Source organism: Bemisia tabaci, chromosome 2, assembly GCF_918797505.1.
Source record: "Bemisia tabaci chromosome 2, PGI_BMITA_v3".
NCBI lineage: Eukaryota > Metazoa > Arthropoda > Insecta > Hemiptera > Aleyrodidae > Bemisia > Bemisia tabaci.
The window spans coordinates 7,406,861-7,431,922 of NC_092794.1; the positions used below are offsets into that span (position 1 = coordinate 7,406,861).

Below are 25,062 nucleotides of genomic sequence, written 5' to 3' on the forward strand. Positions count from 1 at the left end.
TCTGGCTCATTTAAGAAACGACGTATTTGCCATTAGTTTCCCAATACAGATAGATGCTTTTACAGATGAGTCACAAATTGTGGTTCCTTATTGCAGAATGCAGTCCATTTCATCTCTCGATTGCGTGACCAAAGAAAACGGGGAATTGATGATGGACACCGGACATAGACTCATGAAGCCGTAATCATCGCTGAGAATGAATCTTGAAATTAATGAATCGGCTTGTGAAAGGGGGAAAACAAAACAACTACGATTGTTCCTTCCTTAGGTTGAACTGTACTGTAGTTTACTATAGGGCTCCACCTCAGGAGCGCCAACATTTGGTCTAAAAACCGATTATTGACAAATCATTTGGGAATATTTATGCTAAAAGGAACTATGTGCAAGTGGAAAGATGGGGTGTGCTCGTGGAGGCTGCATAAGGAACAAAGTAAAAGTGTGTAGTTCCTTTTGAGAAAATGGAAAAGCGGGATTTGACATTAAATCTAAAGGAACTGAGCACTAACTCGTGAGCCGTGGACATGTGACAGGAGCCTTGTAGACAGGGCTCATGAGTTAAAGAGTCCCGCCACCGATCTCCCCGTCATGCCTCCTCGTACGTTGCCGCTGACGTCACTGGCACTTTTAAATTCCCATTCATTCTCATGACCCTCAACTAACGAGCACACCCCATCATTCCCACTTGCACATAGTTCCATTTAAGATAAATACGTCCATTTCATACATTCCTCTCTTAAACTGTCGCCGTGTTTCTTAAAATAGATCACAAAGGGCCGTAAAGGCGAATTAAAATGCATCTATGTGTAATAGTGAAAAGGTTGATGCTTCATAAACGGAGGTGACAAGGGAGGAGAGAAGGAGGCGAGAACACTCGCATTTTAACCATGAGCGCCTTCTAAGAGAAACAAAAATTGTATAAAAAATACAGAATTGTTAATCTGTTCTTAGTGCAGTCGACGAAGACCGATCACATATTGATGAGGGAACTTTTAGGAAATTCACCAAATAAAGAAATATAAAAATAAGCTTTTGGAAGCTGGATTGCCGTATTTTCCTATTTTTTATTCTAAGCAATCGACCCTCTGCTTTAGGACACTTACTCAGCCAAATATCGTGAAAGTAATCTTAATTCTTTTTTCGAACTGATCATTGCAATAGGTATTCGTCAAAAGCCGCTTTGTGACATGCGTAGACGTCGCGAACTTTCACTCTTTCTCTCCAAAGTTCAAGTCTCACTTTTAAATTTGAAATGCCAAATAATGAATGAAAATTGCACACTCAGCACATAAAAGTATATGAAAAGTTGCTACACGGCGAAAATGTAGAAGTGCGACCACGTTTCAACTGATAACCATCGAATTTTTTTTAGCATCTGGAACTCACGAGATGAAGAATGGGAGTTATGCGGCTCAATATAAACGCAACACCAAGGTTCACAGAGCCCTACAATTCGAAACGAAGACACATTTTATCTATACGAACCGAAAAAAACCGGAAAAAGCTCACCATCCCGCAGGCAAATCCAAATAAGTGGACCTTCTTTGATAGGCACCTGCTCACCTGGACCGATGCGATAAGGGAGCAATTAAAGGGAGGATTTCGGAGGCGGAATTGGAGATACTTGGGGGAAACGAGAGTAGAAAAAGCGTCTCACCTATGAGGAAGTTGTGTGCGGTGAAGGCGGTAGGTTCCATGGAAGGGAGAAACTAGGCTTGGCCGATAGCAACAGACACTGTGGAGGAGCGAAGCTGTAATGGTGTTAGCCGAGCTGAGGAGGCTGGCGAACAGGCCGAGCTTTGGAGGGGTTAGCTGCACACAGGGGAGGACCGGGAGGGGTAGATGGGGTCTCAATCAATATAGAGGGCTGCGCTGAGGCAGGCTGGGGGCTCACAGCCGGACTCCCTGGTTATGCTCAAAAGCATACTCCCGCCGACGCGACGCGACGCGACACGCGAACGCAGCGCTGGGAAGCTTGAACTTTTACTCTCTGTCTCCTGTTACACCCGTACACCGGAATTGGCATACTCCCGTCTCAGGAAAAACGCCGCATGAGCCTTCAGGCGTTGCCAAATTCCCTCTGGTTAATCACTAATTTTCAAGAATATGTTTGAATATTCCGCGGCCAATTTTTCAGATACTTTTGCGTCTGTAATGGAGAATTTGCACGCAATTTTTTTATTGCTTCATCTGAAAGTGCCTAATGAGCTGAGTTCGCAATATTTTTCATAACTTTTTTCTGACATGGGAAATTGGAGAAAAATTGATTTAAAAGTGAGAAAATGTGCCGCCTTGTGACGTCATCTGGCGGCATTTCTCATTTAAACACATGTATTTTAGAAGATCAGGTTATTTTGTCATATCTCCTCTAATAATTGCTCAATTTATGAATCAAGGGTATCTTCGTGTTCAGTTCACTCAGAGGATTCCACTTAAACAGGAAATTCATCAAATTTCAGACCCTTGCAAATTCTCCATTTGATCTAAGGTGTCTGAAAATCCCAAGGAAAAATATTCATAATTTTCCTCAAAAATGAACATTTTATAGACAGAAATTTGGCAACTCTCGAATGTTCATACGGCGTTTTTCCTTAGGCCGGCAGCATACCCCTCCGCATCACTCACCCCGTCTGCCCTTCCTTGGGCAACCCGCTGTAGCAATTATGAGTACACTTTTCCTCCTTTTAAACGTTCGTCCATTTTCCGTAAAAGTTTCAATTTTCCCCATGCGACCCCCTCCCCCCCCCACCGGCCCCCCGCTTCGAATCGACCTGCAACAGGCGGAAAGTTCAACCGGCCCGGCGTCAGGGGCTACGCTTGTGGAGGGGGTGAGACTCAGAAATTTGACTTTCTGTAAGCAGGGGCGTCATTCTGAGAGGACGGGGGCATGCCAATCTTGCCTTGTTCAGGGAGGACGCCGTATCAAAATTCGAAAGTCGCCAAATTCTTGCCAATAAAACTCTCATTTTTGAGAAATTTTACGCATATTTTTTCTGAAATTTTCAGAAACTGTTAATCGAAGTGCGGACGAAATTCTGAGCGAAACACTGGGGAAAAAAACACATTGGATCTAGAGTCCAGACTTTTGAAAACGTTGACAAGAAAAAATACTCTTGATTCAATCAGATTTTTGCTTGGATCAAAAGGAAATCCGCTCAAATTAAGAGGCTTGGTCCTTGATTTAAGCAAAAATTCGATTGAATCAAGAGTATTTTTTCTTGTCGATGTTTTTAGGAGTCTGGACTCTAGATACAATGTGTTTTTTTTCCAGTGAATCGGAAGAAAACGTATCGTTAAAAAATTCGTTATTTATTAAATGAAATTTGGCAGCGTCTGCAGGCTCATGTGTCGTTCTTCCTCAAGACGGCAGAATTTCCCTCTACCCTGCACTTGGAAGCCAACGATTCTTCAGGTCAATTTCGATCAATTCTAATAAAAAAGAGGTATCGATAAGTGTCGTTTCTGGGGCCAACCTGAATTTCCTCAACTCTGCAACGTTTTGCTCATTGAAGAGCTCTATTTTACGAATGCATCATGATTCGGCTATTTCCGCGGGTCTCTATTCGGGTCGAATGCTAGCCTGAACGTGGGTCTGAAGGCTGACTTTGGCAAAAAAAATACGTGTTTTCCCTCGAGTGCCAAGGAATTCGCATTTTTCGCTAAAATCCGCCTTCAGAACCATCTGCCCTGATAGCGAAGAGACAGTAAGTGTCAAATTTTCGAAATCGAGTTTCCTTCAAAATTCGTCTGACTCTCTTAGATGAAGTCACTGAAATTGCTAAAACAGCGAAATTCATCTAAATTGTATCAAAACGAAACATAATGAGAAAGCCGTAAGTACGCAAAAAATGACGTAGTTTTAGGCAAGACAGCAGTAAGTGACGATATTCCTCCAGAGAGCCAATGAAAACAGTGCTTTCAAGTAAAGTACCGCCCTCTTCTGCGAATCTCTAACCTGAAAATGCGTTTGTTATGTGTGTCCAAAACGCAACCACGAAAGCATGCAGAAGATAGCACTTAGGCTGTCTTGCCTAAAAATAGCCTAGCATGAAAATGAAAAATACCATTTTTATGTAACTGAAATAAAATCAGTAAATTTTAATAAAATAATAATATTAATATAATATAAATATAATTTATATATAAATATAATTAAATTAATAATAAAATTACAGTCACACCAATTCAGAGCCCGCTTGAGTCAGGAACCCTACTGAACCGACAATAATGACTTTGTCCCATTTTTTTCGTTTTGCCGTGTCAAAGTCGGCTTACCTCCGAAACCCTGCTAAGTCAGAATGAACCCTTGGTTCCGAACTGTGGTTTCAAAGCATTCCAACTTAGTGAGTTTTGATGGTGGACAATGGGCCTGTTGCATGCAAGAGATACAGCCGTGCGAATAGACTTTTTAGAGGTTAAATGACACGAAAATTACGATGGTCACATTAAAAAAGTCTGAAATACACTCCTTACTGCGCAATTTGTGTTGTTAGGAACGCGCTTTTTCAAATTTCCCGCGTCTGGGGGCAGTTTTCTAACGGAAACAATTAACGGCAACTCGCGGCTATTTCCGGTCAACTAAAACTGACAACATAACCTAAAAATCGGAGCTCGTGACATCGTGAAATGAAATGTAGAAGGATTGCGTTGGATATTTAAAAGTTGATCGATTTGGTTACCGCATAAAGCGTATATGGACCACTGTAGGAGATCACGTTGGGTTTGTAAACAAACTGAAGGAAAAAATAACAACAACAACAACGACTCGGCATCTTCCGGAAATCACCGAGCCCGCCGTTTGCTCGTTTCCGGTGATTAGAAAACTGCCCCCAGACGCGGGAAATTTGAAAAAGCGCGTTCCTAACAACGCAAATTGCGCAGTAAGGAGTGTATTTCAGACTTTTTTAATGTGACCATCGTAATTTTCGTGTCATTTAACCTCTAAAAAGTCTATTCGCGCGGCTGTATCTCTTGCATGCAACAGGCCCATTCATAGGCGTAGCTAGGTCATTTTGCTAGGGGGGGCCTGGCCCCCCACCACCGGGGGGTCTCGGGGGGTACGGAATACCCCCCAGCTCAGCGGGGGGTCCGGGGTTAATTTCTGCCTAAAAATCAACCAGTTTTATGCATTTTAAGGTTCCAGAAAATTTTAGAAATTTTAACTCTACTTGAGCGCATTTCGAGGCAGTTGTGGCGCTAATTTTCCTTCAATTTCTGCCTAAAAATCACCCAGTCTTATGCATTTTCAGGTTCCGGAAAATTTTTGAAATTTCAACTCTACTTGAGCGCATCTCGAGGCAGTCGTGGCGCTAATTTTCCTTCAATTTCTGCCTAAAATTCACCCAGTTTTATGCATTTTAAGGTTCCGGAAAATTTTTGAAATTTTATACCTCGGCGCTAATCTTCCTTCAATTTCTGCCTAAAAATCACCCAGTTTTATGCATTTAAAGGTTCCAGAAAATTTTAGAAATTTTAACTCTACTTGAGCGCATTTCGAGGCAGTTGTGGCGCTAATTTTCCTTCAATTTCTGCCTAAAAATCACCCAGTCTTATGCATTTTCAGGTTCCGGAAAATTTTTGAAATTTCAACTCTACTTGAGCGCATCTCGAGGCAGTCGTGGCGCTAATTTTCCTTCAATTTCTGCCTAAAATTCACCCAGTTTTATGCATTTTAAGGTTCCGGAAAATTTTTGAAATTTTATACCTCGGCGCTAATCTTCCTTCAATTTCTGCCTAAAAATCACCCAGTTTTATGCATTTAAAGGTTCCAGAAAATTTTAGAAATTTTAACTCTACTTGAGCGCATTTCGAGGCAGTTGTGGCGCTAATTTTCCTTCAATTTCTGCCTAAAAATCACCCAGTCTTATGCATTTTCAGGTTCCGGAAAATTTTTGAAATTTCAACTCTACTTGAGCGCATCTCGAGGCAGTCGTGGCGCTAATTTTCCTTCAATTTCTGCCTAAAATTCACCCAGTTTTATGCATTTTAAGGTTCCGGAAAATTTTTGAAATTTTATACCTCGGCGCTAATCTTCCTTCAATTTCTGCCTAAAAATCACCCAGTTTTATGCATTTAAAGGTTCCAGAAAATTTTAGAAATTTTAACTCTACTTGAGCGCATTTCGAGGCAGTTGTGGCGCTAATTTTCCTTCAATTTCTGCCTAAAAATCACCCAGTCTTATGCATTTTCAGGTTCCGGAAAATTTTTGAAATTTCAACTCTACTTGAGCGCATCTCGAGGCAGTCGTGGCGCTAATTTTCCTTCAATTTCTGCCTAAAATTCACCCAGTTTTATGCATTTTAAGGTTCCGGAAAATTTTTGAAATTTTATACCTCGGCGCTAATCTTCCTTCAATTTCTGCCTAAAAATCACCCAGTTTTATGCATTTAAAGGTTCCAGAAAATTTTAGAAATTTTAACTCTACTTGAGCGCATTTCGAGGCAGTTGTGGCGCTAATTTTCCTTCAATTTCTGCCTAAAAATCACCCAGTCTTATGCATTTTCAGGTTCCGGAAAATTTTTGAAATTTCAACTCTACTTGAGCGCATCTCGAGGCAGTCGTGGCGCTAATCTTCCTTCAATTTCAGCCTAAAAATCACCCAGTTTTATGCATTTAAAGGTTCCAGAAAATTTTAGAAATTTTAACTCTACTTGAGCGCATTTCGAGGCAGTTGTGGCGCTAATTTTCCTTCAATTTCTGCCTAAAAATCACCCAGTCTTATGCATTTTCAGGTTCCGGAAAATTTTTGAAATTTCAACTCTACTTGAGCGCATCTCGAGGCAGTCGTGGCGCTAATTTTCCTTCAATTTCTGCCTAAAATTCACCCAGTTTTATGCATTTTAAGGTTCCGGAAAATTTTTGAAATTTTACCTCGGCGCTAATCTTCCTTCAATTTCTGCCTAAAAATCACCCAGTTTTATGCATTTTAAGGTTCCGGAAAATTTTTGAAATTTTACCTCTACTTGAGCGCATCTCGAGGCATTGTAGATTTGAGTTTGATTTATTATTTAGTTTAATTACTCCTGCTTTTTAATTTTTAATTATTCTGCAAGAACTATCCATTTGCGAAATACAACCCTGGCTTTAGCGCCCTTAAATTCCGGCCTTAACGGTCGAAACTGCAGTAGCGGCACAGGAATACCGAAAACCAAACCGGGACGCTCCTTCAATAATAAGCTTCCATCGCCTTGCTAAGGCGCAGGGATACAACTTTTTGAACTCTCCGGAACGCGTGAGGTATCACGCTTCAATAGAGGGCGTTTTCGAATCTTCAGTATTTTCATGACCAGATTTTCCAAATTTTTTTGCATTATATTGTAGATTTGAGTTCCTTTTATTCTTTAGTTGAATTACTCCTGCTTTTTAATTTTTAATTATTCTGCAAAAACTATCCACTTGCGAATACAACCCTCGCTTTAGCGCCATGAAGTACGGCCTTAACGGTCGAAACTGCAGTAGCGGCACTTCTCCACTCCTAACCCCATTTGGCCCTAGTATTTCTCGCTTCCCGGAAGCGAGAAATATTCAAAAGCGTCTTTGAAAATTTCAGGGGTGCTCCTTTCAAAAACTCGCGATGACCGATGCCGATGACCGGTTTAAAGTCGGCTAGTGTCATGGTGTAACAAAAGCGCGCGCACGCCAAATTCGTTCTGACTTCGGAGTTTTCAAAAATATTGTTTCAATTTAAGTTCGTAACAGCCTTTAAAACTAAAAGAAAAAAAAAAATTGAGTTCGCAGGTGATTTCAGTTTTCAATCTCATGTACGCTCTGAGAAAAAGAAGAACCGTTGTCACACAACAAAAGGGAAAACGAAACAGAGTATTTAAAAAAGTGGTCATGAGTGAAGTTGCTGCATCGTGTGCTGGTAAGACTTTTATCGGTTTTATTATTTTCACATTTTAGGTGAAATTTTAAAATATGCGTGATCGTAGGGAGGGGAAGGTGGGCAGTCATTCCTTTGTATTTTTCAAAATTTACTTGTGTTTAAATGGAAGCAACGCGACCATTGAATTGGTGCGAAGCGTGAATTTTTAAAAGTCAGATTGAGTGACAGAGGGTTACGAAAAAGTTTAAAAACAATTCCAGGCAAAAAGCCGACATAGATAGAATAACATCTTTATATTCTGCACAGGAAAAAAGAGAAGAAAATATCAGTACGAAAAGATTTTCATGTTAACTTAGCCATAAACAAACTCATTATCGATGGTGAAAGTGCAGAAGTGCGTATCTCGGGAAACACGATTTTTCAGGAGAGTAAAAAAACTGTCTACATTCCTCCTTATTGTCAGTAGAAGGGTAATAATTCTTGAGGATAGCAAGAATAAGATGCTTTTTCAGACTTTATCGATATTTTGAATAACTTCTCGCGCTGTTAGAAAATACGGCCGAAATGCCGAGATTCGCGTTTTCGGCACTAAGAATTGGGACTTTATCACGAGATACGCATTTCTGCAATTAGTGTTTTAAACCTATTGTTGGCGGATTTTGATCATTTAAAAACCGAAAAAAGGGTTTCATGCTTACAATTCTTTATCAGAAGCTTTAGTTTGACCTCATACGGCCGGATCAAGCATTGTATGATTGGAAACTGACATTAGATTACGAGATACGCATAATCTGCAATTAGCGTTTTGAAGCTACTCTTGATCATTAAGATCAAAAATAGAATTTATTCAACCTTAAAACTTATTTGGAAGCTTTAGTCGATCCAATACACTATGTATAAAGCATTGTTTGATTGGATTGACTCCAATAAAACTGACCGCTGTGATGAACCATCAGTTCAATCAGTTCATGATTGCATTGGCCCAGAGAGTAAAAATGGACATGAACGCCGCGCGCTGCTAGTAGGTAGTAGATACCTATGAGGAAATGATACTGGAGGGCCCTCGAGTGATAAAACGCCTTCAATTACAAGCGTATGCAACATTAATGACAGGTAACAGTACCTAATCCCCCCCTTCCCTCGTCTATCGGCCTATCACCAGCATTCACTGATATTATGCATGCTGGACTGCCTGATTATCCACATTTATCCTCATCAACTTTTCTTTTAGATATAGATAGATAAATGAAAACCATTGAAAACAAACACAGTACAGCTGATCAGCTGATGTGCGGTGTTGGCGGGAAACGCTGCTGAGGAGCGCGCGTTGCGATTGGTTGTGCGTAAGGTGCGCCGAAAAATGAACAGGCCTGCACGGAGATACGCATTCCTGCACTTAAGCCCGAGATACGCGAAAAAAGTTCTACGGTTTTAGGTGACTTCCCGATTTTTTTCGATTATACCTAATCTCTTGCTGGCTGATAGACGACATCTTCAACTACACGTTTATGCAGCTAACTCAAAACTGTCAAAAATCGAGTTACGCACTTCTGCACTTTTACCATCGTTATGATAGTTTAAGTGCAAGTTCCGCTATTATATGAAATTTTCCATTCCAGATGCTCCCGCACGAGTAAAAACTGTCAACGAAACGTACGGTGATTACATAGTTGCACAGCTTAACGAAATGCCAACTGATGTTCAAAAACGGAAACGGACAGCAATCCAAGCTATCTTAGATGATTCAGTAAGTATTTTCAGACGGATATCCGTCGGATATGAGTCTTTTTGTAACAACAACCCTATTAAAAAAGAAGAAAAAATATTTTGTTGGGGAGGGGGGTGAAGAACCCCACACACCCGCATCTGAGGGCGATTTATTCCCGTTCTGCACATCATGTGGTATCACATTGTCCGCGGCACCTTTAACAAGGCGTCCCGGAAAACATACCGCGATTTCACTTTGCGGGTAAAGGCAGCTTGTAGCATAGGTAGGTATGAAGTGTGCAAAGAGTCACCTCTGAGTTTTTTTTTAAAAAATCAAGATAAAGCAATTTGTTTTTTTTTTTTGTTTCAGGATCTGGAGGAGAAAAAACAAAAGGTTTCAAAGGAGGTAACTCTCTCAAACGAATCTCCATCCATCATTCCATCATCACAAGTATAAGTTATCTATTTTAATTTTATTGTACCCTTGTTCATTGCGAACAACTTTCATTTTCATTAATTTTTATGCGCAAATAGAATATTTTATTCCAAAAATTTGCTGCTCTACTTCATTTTGATACGCGCCTCCACTCCTCTTAAAAATGTAAACATTTTTAAAAACATGGACACTATGTATCACAGGGATTCTACATTTTTCATTCCATATTGGAATTACCAGATCAGAGGTTTTCCACGCACTGCTATTGACATTCATGTGCAAACACTTCACATGGTAGAAAAACACTTGGAGCACTTCCCGAATTTAGGGTAATTTTCTTTCATCAAATTTTTCTTCAACTTTTCCAATTAAATTTACACTAATCGCATTTGATCGCGTAAAGGGCTTACTATTCGACAACATCGCACATATCTTTTTAATTAGTCAAATACCAGTGGTTTCCGGTACCTCCGGTGGGTGAGAATTTTCTGTTTTGATGATCAACAGGTATGTTGACAATAGCAGTCCTTATTTCCCGGAGATTTTCAGGGCTGTTCTGTAGTTACGGCAAATTTTCCCCACTTACGCTCCTAATCGTACAAACTACTTATATGTATTTGTCACTCTTTTCATCACTTCCTTGTATGGCTCTTATTTCCTCATCTACATTGAAAAAGTATAATGCATTTTCATTATGGATTGAAAATATGGATGCTTTTCCACCGGATATCCCCCTCCCACCCCACCGTCCGTTCCTCTACGCCGCCGGTGTAATGCGGCGAGGCGCAACCCTGCCCCGCGCGAATAAAATACAAGTCCCGAAAAATAAACTTTAAAAAGATATATTTGCGAGAACAGGGATCACTACAATCAAAACATACGATGTAAACAAAGCACAGAAGGCTTGAACTCTCGATGAAAATGAAGAATGAATGACGCTGCGGTCAAAGCTGAAAGTGTATATATGGGGCTTCATTATCAATAGAGGAATAATGACGTAAGATAAAGTGACGCATGTAATTCCTCCCTTCCTAGTGAAAACTCAAAGGGGTAACATTCTATTTGTGAATGGGACTAACTGAGTTTTAAAGGTAGTAATTTGAAAAAAAAAAATCAACACTACGCCTAGGGATTAAATACATAATAAACGGAATAATTGGTAATGGCATATATCGACGGTGAAACTACCAAACCACGTATCTCGGTTTGCGGCGTCGCAAACTTCCTGTCATACTTTATTTTTTAAAGAGGAAAACTTCTCAATGTGATTCTTGAAAACTTCTGTAATTTTTCCTCTCAGTGCGAAGAAAATGCTGTGAAAATTTCAAGTAATAATATTGAATCGTTCTTCTTAAAAAAAATAAAATGAGAGCGGAGATTTTAAACACCGCAAACGAGATACGTGGTCTGGTAGTTTCACCGTCGATATGCAGAATAACTATTGAATATTAAATCTGTCAAGCTGAGATTTGCAAGAGCAAGATGTACAAAGTTCGTTTCAAGTGGCTGTAAATGCATGGTATTCAGGCAGGTTTCATTGGCGTCCAAGAGTTGTTGAGTTGATGAATATTCCAGTGGAGAACGGTGCATCTGTGAACACTTGAGATTAGATTAAATTCCGAGATTTGGTGTGATTCATTATCGGAGCTGAGAAAATATCGTCGTTCAGGAAATGTGCGGTTACATAGTCTGACTTTACAATCGTAGGGAGAGATAATAAAGAAAAAGTAATCATACAAGATGCCATTAATGATAGGAATTGAAATAACATAGAGTAATGTTAATCTTGTTTTTTAACTGTGCAACTGCTTTTTCGAAATTCAGAAGGTTCAAATATGGATGGGTGCATTTTATGATTAGTACAGAATAAAAGAGAAGTTTCTAAGTCGCAGTAACAATCTGATATAAGCACTATCAACTTAATACTTCATGGCGCTAAAGCGAGGGTTGTATTCGCAAGTGGATAGTTTTTGCAGAATAATTAAAAATTAAAAAGCAGGAGTAATTCAACTAAAGAATAAAAGGAACTCAAATCTACAATATAATGCAAAAAAATTTGGAAAATCTGGTCATGAAAATACTGAAGATTCGAAAACGCCTTCTATTGAAGCGTGATACCTCACGCGTTCCGGAGAGTTCAAAAAGTTGTATCCCTGCGCCTTAGCAAGGCGATGGAAGCTTATTATTGAAGGAGCGTCCCGGTTTGGTTTTCGGTATTCCTGTGCCGCTACTGCAGTTTCGACCGCTAAGGCCGGAATTTTCTTAAACAGCGTATCTTTGTTTGCGATATGTTACGAATTCTCCTGGCATACTTTATTTTTCAAATAAAGCACAACTCAGTGTTGATTCTTAAAAATTTTCGTGATTTTTCTTCTCTGTATGAGGCAAATTCTGAAAAACAAGGAATGGTACTGATTTGATCTCCTTCAAAGAAATAAAATAGGAGCGAAAATTTTCCAACGTCGCAAACGAGATACGTGGGTCGAATTTCACCGTCCGTCGGAAAAATGCGCATCGTGGCAATGCTGTTCGGCGGCACGGGATACATGTATTTGGAATTAACTCCAAGATACATGTTTTGAGTTTACGTTTTTAGATGACTTTCGGGATTTTTTTCTACTAGAATATTTTGCAAGCTGATAGAAAACATCTACTGCACCTCATTTCTGAAGCTAACTATTATCAAGATACGCGATTGCGGTCTTTTGTGCGCCGTCGTGTGTGTTCAATCGCTGGAAGCATATCGTTTTAGAAACTTTGAGGTGATATCTACTCTGAAGTCCATCAAATGAAATGTCTATCATTATTAATTCGTAAGATAAGAACGTAAATAGAATCGCTGCTATGCCGACTGAAGACAACGAAAGGGAAATTACTGTGGATTTTTACTTTCTCGTCTCCGCAATGTTGCGTTTCATTTTTCGTAAGCAAAGGGACGGAAAATAATTACTTAACTGTGCTCACGTCCATGCACTTTTAACTTTCCAAGATAAGCTGTCCTGATAAGCTGCTAAATTAGCTGAGAAGCACATCCATTTTTAAGTATCAACTTCCTTCATTATTAGCCCAATTCTTTTATTTTTTATAATTATGCGCCCTGGGTTATTCCTCCTTTTTCACCGAAAAATGTTGTCATTATAATTTAATGTTTGTGAAATGTCCACATTTCACAAACCTTTCTCTCGTAAATCTCTAAATTTTCATTTATTAAGTCATTTTGAAGCACAGTAATGATGACGCACAAGGGATACTGGGCGCGTTAAATTGAATTTCCCGCGGTTATTTTAAACGCCCGCCAATTCCAGCTGCCAAATCCGTGGACCAATCAAATCTTAGCTGTTAGTTCCTCTTTTATCCGATCCGAGGCGATAGGGCGCTAGGGTTGCGTGTTGTTGTCAACCGCTGACAACCATTGATAAGCTGATAAGTATAAGTATTAATTTGTAACTTTTATTGTTGATTTTTCGGTGCAAGTGGTATTTAGACTTTCCGCGACCTCCCATAAAAATTTCTCTTTATTTTAATTTGTACCATCAATCTGAGTTCCTTTTGCATTGACAAGTTCGGGCAGTTTGTTCCCTAAGAGGGTTTGTTTACATCGTGAGCTAACACGTGTTCTCGACGGTGCTTTGATCGAATTTTGATACAAGATGTTCTACGTTATTGGTCTCGGACTCGGCGATGCAAAAGACATCAGCGTCAAAGGATTAGAAATCGTCAAGCGAGCTGACAAAGTGTATCTTGAAGCATACACTTCAATTTTGTCAGTCGGTCAACAAGCCTTGGTAATACCTAGTCACGACACTTACCTGTTGTCAGAGTTCTTTATTGGTACTTGAGTAGAATCAATATTAATTTGTCTAATGACTCAAAATTCATCTAGGAGTTTAGGAAAGTTGAATCAATTTTTCAAATCTTCCATAAATGTAGGCACACTGTTCAAGCAAAGGATCAAGATCATAAAGAGAGTATCAAGCCCAACGGGGTATATTTCTACTCTCAGCAAACGAACTCAGGTTTAATGGGATTTATGGCCGTTGGGTCATGTTGGCGTGTTCACAGTCATACCTCAGACTGTATCACTCCCTGTTAATGCTTGTCCTTCAAGCAGATTTTCAATCATTCTCAACCACCATCCTGCAATCTCTCTGCTTTCATACTGAAAAGACTACGAATATACAAGTGATAAACATTCTTTTCAATTGGGTTTAGGAGTGATTTACCTCTTGCTATCCTTTAAATTCTTTCAGTTTTCTCCTAAGTGATTTTTTTTGGAAATGTATCGTCTTTCCACAAGTTCATAGTGACTAAACTCTACACCTTCCGGCCAAAGTATCACAAGCGCCACGCAACATTTCAAAATTTCCGCCGCCATTTTATATTTTTATTTTTACATAGACATTGTTGCTTGAATCTGTTAGAAAATTTTGCTGAATTTCATCGGAAGCACAGAAGTACAGTGAAATTTTTGGACATCTTCGGTGAACAATAAATTCTCTGTAAAAAAAATAAAATGGCGCCGGAAATTTTTAAACGTTGTATGGCGCTTCTCATACTTTGGCCGGAAGGTGACCAACTGAGGAATGACATTTCTTGATTCGCTCCATTGCAGTCCTCTAGCCATACTTAGTTTTTTAATAAAAAAAAAAAAACATTCTGTAATTTCTCGATAATTATCATGATTTTCTCCACTCTGTTGAAACAAAAGATTTTCTCTAAAAGTTTGGAACAATAACGTTGGATAACTTTCTGCTGACGATCTGAATTAACGGCAAAAATTCTGAACTTCCATCAAGGTGCTATGCTGTCTTTGCATGTAGCTTCAATTAACTTTTTTTAAAATCGTTTTGCATTTTATGCTTTTTAGTTTTGAATTATCATCATTTCCATGTGTATCTTTTTTCTTTTAGGAGTCATTTTACGGTCGAGAACTTGTTATCGCAGACCGAGACTTTATTGAGCAACAAACAGATGTCTTATTTGATGGTGCAAACGAGAAAGAAATAGCTTTGTTGGTTGTCGGAGATCCCTTTGGAGCCACTACTCACACTGATTTGGTCTTGAGGGCCAAGAATTTGGGCATTCCATACAAAGTCATTCATAATGCGTCTATCTTAAATGCCATTGGATGTTGTGGACTTCAGGTGAAAAATTATTACTAATTCTAGACTGTTTTAGTCTGCTAACGCAAAATGCTGGGTTAGAGTGACTCCTAAGTGAGCGACTCTGTTTGTCCTTATAGGGTTAATTTGCTTTGGCAATTGTTTGAATGAGCCAATCTACCAGTGTCTCAATCTTTTAACAGTTCCACTAGCCAAGTCTCTGACGCCCCCTAACCTACCATTCTTCATAGCAAGAACTGTAATAAGATTGCAATAGCCATCGGATTTATAAATGTTGGTTAAAAATACTTGAAAATCAATCATGTGCATTTCAAACCTAATTTTTTAACCAAAAGCTTTATGATTAGTGTTAGGTTGGTCCTGTAAAGTCAAACCTAGGTAATGGAGCAATAAACCTAATCTTGGTCTTGGCTAAGAGATCAAGTAAATATCTACCAATTGAGACCAATATCATTTCATTTGACAAAAATTAAGGAAACTTATGAGAATTTTTTCATAAAAAAAGTTTGGACCTCTATGATTTTTGGTTAATATTTTCTTGTCAAAATGTATCCCTGATAAGACCACCCATTCATGATTAAATGAAAAAATGCATCAGGTTTAATATAGCTCAGTTTGAACAACAACTGGAAAATTAATATGCGCAAAAAAAAATAGGAACCTATTGCGAGCATTGTCAATTTAGTAAGAGAAAAATAATAATTAAAAACTGAAGGGGGTCCAATTTTTTATTGAAATTGCCTTTAGTTCGTTCATTTTTTTCAAATCTATTGGTCATCGTTGAAATCAACAGATATTTATTTGATCTTTTGATTGAGATCCAGATTAGGTCAGTAGATTTTTCAGTTCTGAAGTTACAGGACCAAACCTGGTACTCTTTAGACAGCCTATGTAAGAGAACTTCATATTGTACGATAATTTAATCAATATTGAAAAGTAACCTGACTAGAACTAGGTCAAATTAATAAAATATTAAAGCCGTTAGTCAGAAATTTTTCCCTCACTGACGCATTTTGGCCTACACTGGCCATCATTCAGGACGCGACTTCGCGTATCAAAACGCGTTTGTCTTTAATGGATAAATTTCTGACCAGTGAGTGGCTTTAATATTTTATGAATTTGATTCATATGGTTTGTTTGCTGTTGACTGAGCTACCTATAGCAGTTTGGTCTTCTCAATTGGAAAAATTATATAATGAGAGCAAAAAAAACAGCACAAGCCCAGTAATATCATGCTGACAGTCAGACATTGCCTAACTATTGCATTCAAATTCTAAGGTAATACAAAAACTATCTAAGACGTTCTCGCATTTTATGTCCAGTGATACAAATAAAGACACATTTTTTTCAGCTTTACAAATTTGGAGAAACAGTTTCAATTCCTTACTGGACCCAAGGCTGGGAGCCTGATAGTTTCTTCGAGAAGATTTTATCCAACAAAAGCAGAGGGCTACACACTCTATGTTTATTAGGTGAGTCTCGAAATATTTCATTCTCTATCTATCTATTTGCTTATTAAGTTTTGATTACTTATATTTAATGTCACGATGGAATTGAAGCTTCCAAGTTTGCCTGCAGCAAGAGCCCTTTTCCTCACCTCAGTTACTTACCCATTGAATTTTGTATCAAACCAAATTTGTAAGAAATGATAAGCTGCAGGAGGCTGGTCAGCTCTGTATGTAATTATATTTTTAGCGTTTTCTGTACGATCAGGAAGTTCTGGGTTTGATTCCTTGTCCGGTAAAATGGGCCTGACCAAATTGGCTAGAAAGCATTACTTTCTAGCCAATTGGTTTTGAGCACAGGCTTGGAAAACTGCTGTTGTGTTGAATTAAGACCAATCAGGTATGCAGAAACTTTTTGACTCTGCAACCAGCCTGATCATGTGCTAGCCGCATGAAATGGGGAGCCCCCATGAAAATGGGACAAAACAGGGGGACCCTTTGCAAAATACGGCGTTTTAGCATTGAAGCGTTCGATTGTTGGGTAAAAGGTTTTTTGTTTTTCCCTAGTCTTTAGATGGAAGCGATCATGAATATAAAGGCTAAGGTGGATTGAATTTGGGAGAATGCTTGGCACTGTCAGCACATCTAAGACAAATCAGCCATTTTTCTAAAAGAGCATGACATTCTTAGTGAAAGAATGCATTACAAACTGAATGACTTCAAAGATTCACCGTTTGACTTTTTCAGATATTCAAGTCAAAGAGCCAACTTTAGAATCTCTTACCAAAAAGGTGAAGCAATATTTACCGCCTCGCTTTATGAGCACTTCTGAAGCTGCAAAGCAGATTCTACAAATCATTGATAAGAAGGAAGCATCGGCAGAACCAAATTTAGGTACACATTTTTATTATTTATTCATCTCTTCTCAATGCTGGCTGTCAAAAACTCAAAAAGATGGTTTTCTATGGTTTCTTTCAGCAAGGTTCCATCTTTGATAAAGCTGTTGCTGAAGTATCCGGTGCACAAGTAATCCATGAATTTCAGATGGGGAAAACTAAAATGTAATACTGCGGTAGATGAATTCAAATTTTCAAACGTTAATATTGATTCGAGAAACTTATTATGATAGATTTTATTATTTTATACTAGTCTGTGCACTAGATTTGTTGTAATGCATTTTGTGATACCCATAACTGACCCATCAAATTTATTCATTACCTTGCAGCGTTATTTAATTTCTGAGCTTACTTTAATTAAGAGCTGAGTTCACAGTATTTTTTATAATTTTTTTCTGTTATGGGAAATATATAAACAAATAGATTTAAAAGTGAGAAAATGCACTGCCTAATGACGTCATCTGGCAGCATTTCCCATTTACACACTTGTATTTTAGCAGATTAGACCATTTTTTCATATCTTCTCCAATAATTGTTCAATTCATTAATCAAGGGTATCCTCGTGTTGAGTTCACTCAGTAGTTTCCACTTAAACACGAAATCCATCAAATTTCAGACACCTGCAAATTTTCTATCGTCCAGAAATTTTACCAAAATGTGACAGGGCAATCAGAGAAATGTCAGGGAATTTCTTTTTCTAAATTCTGTGGTAACCCTGAATGGTTTCTTCCACTTCAGGCAGATTTATCAATTAGCTTCCTGTTTTTTGTATTCCAGAAAAAAGTGTCATTTGCATCGGGGTCGCTAGAGTTGGTTCTGAGTGTCAACAAATACAGGCATGCCCTTTATCGGAGATGGCAAATATCGATCTGGGCCCACCTTTGCATTCGCTCGTCATTGCGGGAGATCTACATCCCCTGGAAACAGAATTCTTGGAGCAATTTCAAACGATTCCATCTTCATGATACATATACCGTACATGTATTCTTTGTAAGCCTTCGTATCATCCCATACTTGGAGAGAAAATAGGAGGTGGTTGCATTTTGAGAATCTTGGATTCTGTCAATGATGTAGGTCGTGTCAAATTGTTTGTATGATTTTCTTGGAAATGGTGTCGTTTATGGAAAAAATTCATTCTTTAGTAAGTGTTTAAAATTATATTTTACAGTTGACGTAAGCAAAAATAACGGACATTATGGTCTGTTTTTCATACCTCAAACGAATTTTGCTGGAATGTTGTCGCCATTTTGTCCCCACTTACATCATGGGGTAAACAATCTTTAAGATGCACCACCTGATTTTTTCCCTCTCTAGTTTTATTCTGATTTTTTTGTAAGCTCTCTTTCAAAATTAATGTTATGGTAAATTAAATTTTATTACTTTTGGTTCAGTTAAGTTTAATGGAATTAAATATCTTTTGATAATTTATAACTTATTTTTTTTTCTTGACGCACCTTCTATTATTAGAGACTGTGGTTCTATAGTACTCTGCAGAGCGATTCGATTATTGATCAATTGATTGACAATATCTGGTTATTAGGAAATTGTTGTTCAAAATCCTGGAACGTCACATCACTTTGAAATACATTAAGTATTTATGTATAGACTTTGGCTAAGAAACACTTAGAAGTAATTGTGAAGGTACATTCTAGGTGAAAATTGCAAATCGTTTTGTTTTTTGATGTGCAATTTTCACTCAGGAGATACTTTCGAGGTTATTTCAAAATTTTCCGAGGACAAATCTTGTGAAGAAATACCTGATAAACTACAGCTACAGTATGATGTGATGTGGGAGATTTTTTAAATCATCAATTCATTGATCAACTAGTAAATCGCTCTTGATGATCCATTGTAATCTGGCAGCTAGGCTTCATGGTAAATAATATCTCCTTCACTAATGAAATTTGTTCATAGAGGGAATTTCTGAACAATTAAATGACAAATTAAGCTTTTGGTACATGTTCTATGTTATCATGAAAAATGCAAATGTACAAAAAATATCAAAACAGAACTTTGAAATTAAGATATAACGTTACAAAGAAATTCAGGGGCTGAAATCCAATTTCAATCCAAATGCATTCCAGCTAATGTTTAGCTCACTCAGCTCCTAAGAATAAGAAAAGAATCTCAGTGAAAAGTATTCAGGTCCATGACGTATGCTTAAGGAATATTAGCTAGATGGTCTTTAACAGTGGCTGGGTCAAGTCGCCTGAAGCCAGATGCATCGCAGATTCCTACTTCAATTGTATCTTCTGTCATTTGCCCTTCAAATCCTTCTTTTAAGGTGAGAATAGCTGTGTGGACGGCATCATCTAACTCTAAATCATTGCTATACCTGGTAAAAAAAACAAAAAAAATTAATTTAAAAGGAATCAGGATAAAGAAAATTACACGACAATAGAAGTCTTCAAAGTTGTTAATATTTTTTGTTTTTACACAGCACATAAGTCAATCAAATTAATCAAGGTACATCCCGGCATGTGATGCACAGTGCAATTGATACACAGCATTTTCTGTACCGCTTAATCGTCACTCTCTGGCCAAAGTATCACAAGTGTCATGCCACGTTTAAAAATTTCCGCTACCATTTTATTTTTTTACAGAGAAATTATTGGTTGAATCTGTCTGAAAATTTCACCGAATTTTGTCGGCACCACAGAGAAAATTCAGCAAAATTTTCGGAGAGCTTTGTTGAATAATTTCTCTGTAAAACAACAATAAAATGGCGGCGGAAGTTTTCAAACGTCACATGGCACTTGAGATACTTTGGCCAGAAGGTGATGATATGTAAGTAATAAAAATTTACGAGGCAGATGTTTTGACCGATTTTGTTATGATAGCAAAAGTGATAAAACAAGGGGGATACTTAAGGGTAAAACAATATATTGAGGAGTTCTTTGGGACTGCTACAAATAGTGTAATTAAAAGTTTCAAGAAAAACATAATTGAACGGTTTGAACGCTTGTATCTTAGAGCATTTTCAATGTTATCTCATAATTTAAAAGTCCATAAACAATCCATGTGTTCAGAAAAAAGAAAAAGAAAAAAAAAGGTAAAAAACTGCAGGTACAGTGAAACCTCCATTATCCGTCTATCGCTTATCCGGCACAACATTTTCCAAAGTTTTCCTAGTTTTTTTCATGCAATTTGTACATGGTATTATATGTTTTAATGAATTTTTGATTATACAGCGTTTCTGGTATCTGGCTAGCTTCCGCCACAATTCATGGTATTGCTGTATTTTGCTACAGAGTTACAATTTCGTTTTTCCTTTTATCGAATGATGAAGCTTTTAGCGTTAAAGCCAAGGTACCTGATCTATTGGTACATGATTTTTTTAGTTAAATGCAACCTAAGTATCCTGAGGTAGTATATTTTTGATGGTTAGAAAGGATCTCTGTACGCTTTTCTAGGTTAAGTATTACATTTGCTGCGTAAAAAGTGGTTAAACCAGGTTGATATCCTCAATAAAACCCCCAATTTAAAGAGCATTTTTGTTGGTGAATGGATTTCTCTTAGAAAGAACAAATATTTGTAGACTTACCTTTTTTCTAAAAATGTTTTCCCGTTGATATGATTTTTGCCCATAGCAGTTGCTTTCCAGGCAAAGTATGCGCCAGATGGATCACACTGGAATAGATATGGTTTGCCTTTATCCCAGCCACATATCAGTAAAGAGACACCAAATGGTCGTACACCTCTTTAAATAAAAAAAATTAAACAAAATTAAACTCAGCAGAATTGGAGCAAATCAGGTAGAGCATTCTTTTTATTCTGCAGGTGAATCATGAACTTTTTTTTCTGCATATTTTTCTCGTAATTCAAATCCTCGTAATCTTAAACAAACCAAACCAGATGTGAACAAAATAAACATAAAATGGGTTCGAGTTATCCTTCATTTTCATATGATCTCTTTTGTTTTTCGGTTTTTTTCTTTTTTTTTTCTTTTCCCCCGATACAGTTGGAAATAAAAGTAATAAGATAGGTACAAAAAATGTTTTTAATCCAACAAACCTATGAAACAGGAAAGTGTCTCATTCCCCACAGGATTTCAATGATTTCTTCATTTTTGAATTACCTGATTTTTTTTTTTTTTTTTTTTGCTTTCCCTTACTCCAAAATGTTTGCCTCCTCTTTCCCTGACCTTTGATCAAAACTTCCACTTACCTCTTCTCTTGGAATTAGACTAACTTTTAATACCTGAGGATAAATCTTTACTTCTGGAGATTCAAATTAAGTAAAAAGGCACTTGGAAGTTGTTTGCGCACTCTTGAAGGGCGCCAGCTGAAATTGCTGAGCCAATAGGCCACTCGCTGAATTCCCTGACTTTTCCAGGTTGCCCTGAACTTCCTACTTTTTTAGGTTGCAGTAAATGCCCAGATCTTCCAGATTTTGCAGTCTGCAAGAAACCCTGCCATCGCTTCTTCAAAGATTTTAGAAATATTAATGAGCAAAAATTGTACATTCTTGTTTTTTGTACTGTTTTTCAAAAGGATTGGACTGGCTAGACTGGCCTAGAAAAACCAGGACCAGGCACCAATAGACAACCATCAGCTCATCCCTCTTCTAAGGTATTCATTTGTCTGTGAAAAATATAGCTCTTTTGTTCTGACGGCTTTGAATTGATGTAACAATGGAAGCTTTGGATAAAAGTAATTGTCTTACCCTGATTGTGTATATTCTTGCATTAGCATTGCAACTTTTTGAACTAACTGAGCAGTGGGAATTTCTTGCTGATAAACAAGATAATACTGTTGTGCCATTTTCCGCGCTCGTTTAACAAGTAGCCTGTAGTCAGGTCCCATTCCTAGGGAGAGGAAAAATACATATTAAAAGACGAATTTCTTTTTACACTCATGTATTGTGAACTAATAGAAGAGAGACTGAGGATCATTCTATAATTTGAGATTTTGATAGGATTACTTGTTTTTGATGCCAAAAAATTTCTCTTGTGAAGGAGATACTTCCAGAGGTGCATGATGACCGGTTCATGATAAGTAATCATGAACCCATGTTGACTTAGCCTTCTTAAATTATTTCATAGAAATACTTTTCAAAGCATCCAAGAAACTCAAAAATTCAATAACTTTGGCCACTGCTGCAAAGCACAGAGTGAATTTTAAACTTTCCCATGTGCTCATTGTAGTTTTAGAGCGATTTTCCATGAGGTACACCTCATCTTTAAGTTCGGCCTGATAGTTACGACATTCCCACTACATGAGGAATGGGTCATCAAATCTCAGTATGTGACCTGCCAAGTTTCAATACTACATGATAGGTATGGTTTGATCACCCAGCTTAGCTTCTTATATTTGAAACCAAAGTAAAATGTAAAAAAAAATAAAGGGATCACAGAACCACTCTAGCTGGTATGCTATCGGATGCATCTACTTTTTTTCTTTCTGCATTTCATATTTTTTGCTTCCTGTGACTCATTTCTATCAATTAAAATGTATGATTACGATTGCATGAGGTTTTATTAGTAGTAGTAGCAAACAGAGATTAAGGTTGTAAAAAAGGAAAGAGAGAAAGAAAGAAAATGGCTTGATCTCCAAGATGTATCTTTCTGAATCTCTGACACAAAGATTGAATTGAAAAGTCATTCACTCTACACTTGGTAATAAAAATATGAACATTTACTTAAAAGTCTCCGAATGTAAAATTCCTTCCATTGAAAGCGATATCCAATGATAGCAGAGTGGTCACTACATTTTGTTTTTCTAGTACACTGACGCCAAAAGCAAAAATGAGTCTTGAGATGAAAATCACTGATCTCCTTTTGTGCGCGTCCCTCAAAATAAAAGATAGTATTAAGCTATGCTCAAGACATTTTTAAAGAATACTTGATGATACATACCACTGTATACCATGCCTATGTGCTCTGTGATGGGTTCTATCTTGTGAATCATGTGCTCTTCGTACAGAATTGTTTTTTGCTTATTCTCAGTTGCAATTACAACTCCATTGACAGCTGAAAAATATATTTAAATTGATAAATAATGATCAGCTTTAGAACGAGTCTTTATTTCTTAATCGAATACATTGACTAAGATATTTCTTTTAAGAGGGTACTTTGATCTTGGTTTTCCCTTGTCTAATAATTAATATGAACTTGACAAAAAGGCCTTAAAGTGGAAATTCAAATCGATCAATTATAGTGAAAAAATCAATGGACAGTTTAAAATATCACATTCCCCTTTTTCAAACCTGAATGCTTTCTGATATCCTTGAACCATTTCCTCAAATTTCAAGCTGTAATTCACATGATTAATAATGCTATGAGTGCTAGCAATGAACTTTTCACCTAAAAATTGCTCAATGAGGTCAATAAGGGAACGTTGGAGAGCTACAGGAGTGATCTTTTACGCTTGTATTTAACCCGCATTTGGTTTGCTTCTTTAGTTGGCTCACACAAGGACTAAGCTCACCTAAATGAGGAATGTTTCAATTACTTATGTAAAGTATTGTTTGGATACCAATAACACATTAGTGTCCGTAATTGCACAATCATTGGGCACATGGATGTGACAAATGAACGAAGGGGGGCAAAGTTAATATTTAGCACATCTGATTGAAATGCAACTGTTATTTAAAATACCAAAAAGGCAGTTATCTGGGAGGAACCTCACCTTTCAAACCAACTGATGGAGCTCCAGCTGCAACAGCCGCCAACGCATATTCAATCTGCACAAGTTTTCCGGATGGACTGAAATCAAAGAGTAAGTAAAGTGGCATTAGGACTTGAAAATTGCAAGGAAACTAAAATTTGGCCTTCTGAGAGGAAAATGAACCTTGGTACAGAAGAACTCAAATGGGAATAATTTCAAAAGATTACACTTGCGCATTTCTGGTTGAAAAAAGAAATGAAATCAGGGGAATCTGCGACGTTGCGTGTTGGCCTGCGTTTGTCTGGTTCCGCCATAGGTGTTCTGCATATATGTTCATAGCGCTGCTTACCTTGGTTCCTGTTAATTATTTTCTTCATGGTGAAAGTATTTAACTCTTGTGAATGCATGGTATTTCAGAGTGTTATTTATAAAAATGAAAGAAAGCTGAATTTGGGTTGGGGCAATCGAAAAATGTCTAGTCACTGCTGAAGTTGGATATGATGAAAACAAATGTTGCAAACACATACCTAAAAGTTGTGAGAGAAAAGCTGTATCTCTCAGTAGCCATAATTGTAGCAGCTTAAATGAACAGTGCGAATAACACCAGAAATTTCGGTCTGAACAAAAGCCGCAATAAAAGGAAACTACACGTTCGGTTTGGGAATCGGAGCATAAGTTTGAGGTTAGTTTACATGATATGGCCAAAAAAACCAAACAAAGATGGATAGGAGGAGGGTAGAGGGAGGGGCAGAGCGGCAGAATGGGGCAAGAGAGGTAGGCAGACAGAGGGATACAAAAATTGAGCCTTGCCCTCGGGCCTTTTAGCCTTTGATTACATATCCATCTTCTTTTGTACTCATTTAATTTCCCACCCAAATTTGAGGAAGATTTTGGAGATATCAGCAGATTCCTACAGAGTAAAACAAGAACGTCTCGTCCGAAAAAAGGGTGAAATAGAGTGGATTGATTTTGGATCCAAAAGATGTCAATGTTTTCTGTAATCTTTGAGTATAACTTCCAGTAAT

General features: G+C 37.7%; 3 protein-coding genes and 1 long non-coding RNA gene across 4 annotated transcripts in view; 2 read left to right on the top strand and 2 right to left on the bottom strand.

The window, feature by feature from the left end:
- The window catches only part of LOC109032864 (uncharacterized), a 33,262-nt gene extending 31,185 nt beyond the window's left edge, over window positions 1-2,077 (bottom strand). Inside the window, exon 1 of the long non-coding RNA XR_002008965.2 lies at window positions 1,655-2,077. This is a non-coding gene — a long non-coding RNA (uncharacterized lncRNA). The remainder of the gene's footprint in view (window positions 1-1,654) is intronic.
- A 4,544-nt stretch (window positions 2,078-6,621) lies between these two features.
- LOC140223977 (uncharacterized) lies at window positions 6,622-11,097 on the top strand. The gene is made up of 3 exons (XM_072296637.1): window positions 6,622-7,861; window positions 9,442-9,569; window positions 9,900-11,097. Exons 1-3 carry the CDS (start codon window positions 7,756-7,758, stop codon window positions 9,984-9,986), a joined length of 321 nt encoding a protein of 106 aa, XP_072152738.1. The 5' UTR covers window positions 6,622-7,755; the 3' UTR covers window positions 9,987-11,097.
- Window positions 11,098-13,349: 2,252 nt separating this feature from the next.
- On the top strand, window positions 13,350-18,860 carry Dph5 (diphthine methyl ester synthase). Its single transcript, XM_019045215.2, has 5 exons — window positions 13,350-13,750; window positions 14,876-15,109; window positions 16,440-16,560; window positions 17,281-17,427; window positions 18,207-18,860. The coding sequence occupies exons 1-5, from the start codon at window positions 13,616-13,618 to the stop codon at window positions 18,392-18,394; spliced, it is 825 nt and encodes a 274-aa protein (XP_018900760.2). The 5' UTR covers window positions 13,350-13,615; the 3' UTR covers window positions 18,395-18,860.
- Window positions 18,861-19,372: 512 nt separating this feature from the next.
- Prosalpha2 (proteasome alpha2 subunit) lies at window positions 19,373-24,739 on the bottom strand. The gene is made up of 6 exons (XM_019045216.2): window positions 24,565-24,739; window positions 24,059-24,135; window positions 23,287-23,400; window positions 22,095-22,236; window positions 20,974-21,129; window positions 19,373-19,764 (listed from the first exon to the last, which is right to left on the bottom strand). The coding sequence occupies exons 1-6, from the start codon at window positions 24,603-24,605 to the stop codon at window positions 19,590-19,592; spliced, it is 705 nt and encodes a 234-aa protein (XP_018900761.1). The 5' UTR covers window positions 24,606-24,739; the 3' UTR covers window positions 19,373-19,589.
- Between the last annotated feature and the right edge of the window lie 323 nt (window positions 24,740-25,062).

Bases quoted from the DNA above. Each gene is read 5' to 3' on its own strand.
- LOC140223977 (XM_072296637.1), top strand. From the start codon at position 7,756: ATGTACGCTCTGAGAAAAAGAAGAACCGTTGTCACACAACAAAAGGGA. The intron at 7,862-9,441 runs GTAAGACTTTTA...TTTCCATTCCAG, and splicing joins AGTTGCTGCATCGTGTGCTG to ATGCTCCCGCACGAGTAAAA. The intron at 9,570-9,899 runs GTAAGTATTTTC...TTTTTGTTTCAG, and splicing joins AAGCTATCTTAGATGATTCA to GATCTGGAGGAGAAAAAACA.
- Dph5 (XM_019045215.2), top strand. From the start codon at position 13,616: ATGTTCTACGTTATTGGTCTCGGACTCGGCGATGCAAAAGACATCAGC. The intron at 15,110-16,439 runs GTGAAAAATTAT...CATTTTTTTCAG, and splicing joins TTGGATGTTGTGGACTTCAG to CTTTACAAATTTGGAGAAAC. The intron at 16,561-17,280 runs GTGAGTCTCGAA...TGACTTTTTCAG, and splicing joins ACACACTCTATGTTTATTAG to ATATTCAAGTCAAAGAGCCA.
- Prosalpha2 (XM_019045216.2), bottom strand. From the start codon at position 24,605: ATGGCTACTGAGAGATACAGCTTTTCTCTCACAACTTTTAG. The intron at 23,401-24,058 runs GTGAGGTTCCTC...TATATTTTTCAG, and splicing joins TCCATCAGTTGGTTTGAAAG to CTGTCAATGGAGTTGTAATT. The intron at 21,130-22,094 runs GTAAGACAATTA...TTTTATTTAAAG, and splicing joins CAAGAATATACACAATCAGG to AGGTGTACGACCATTTGGTG.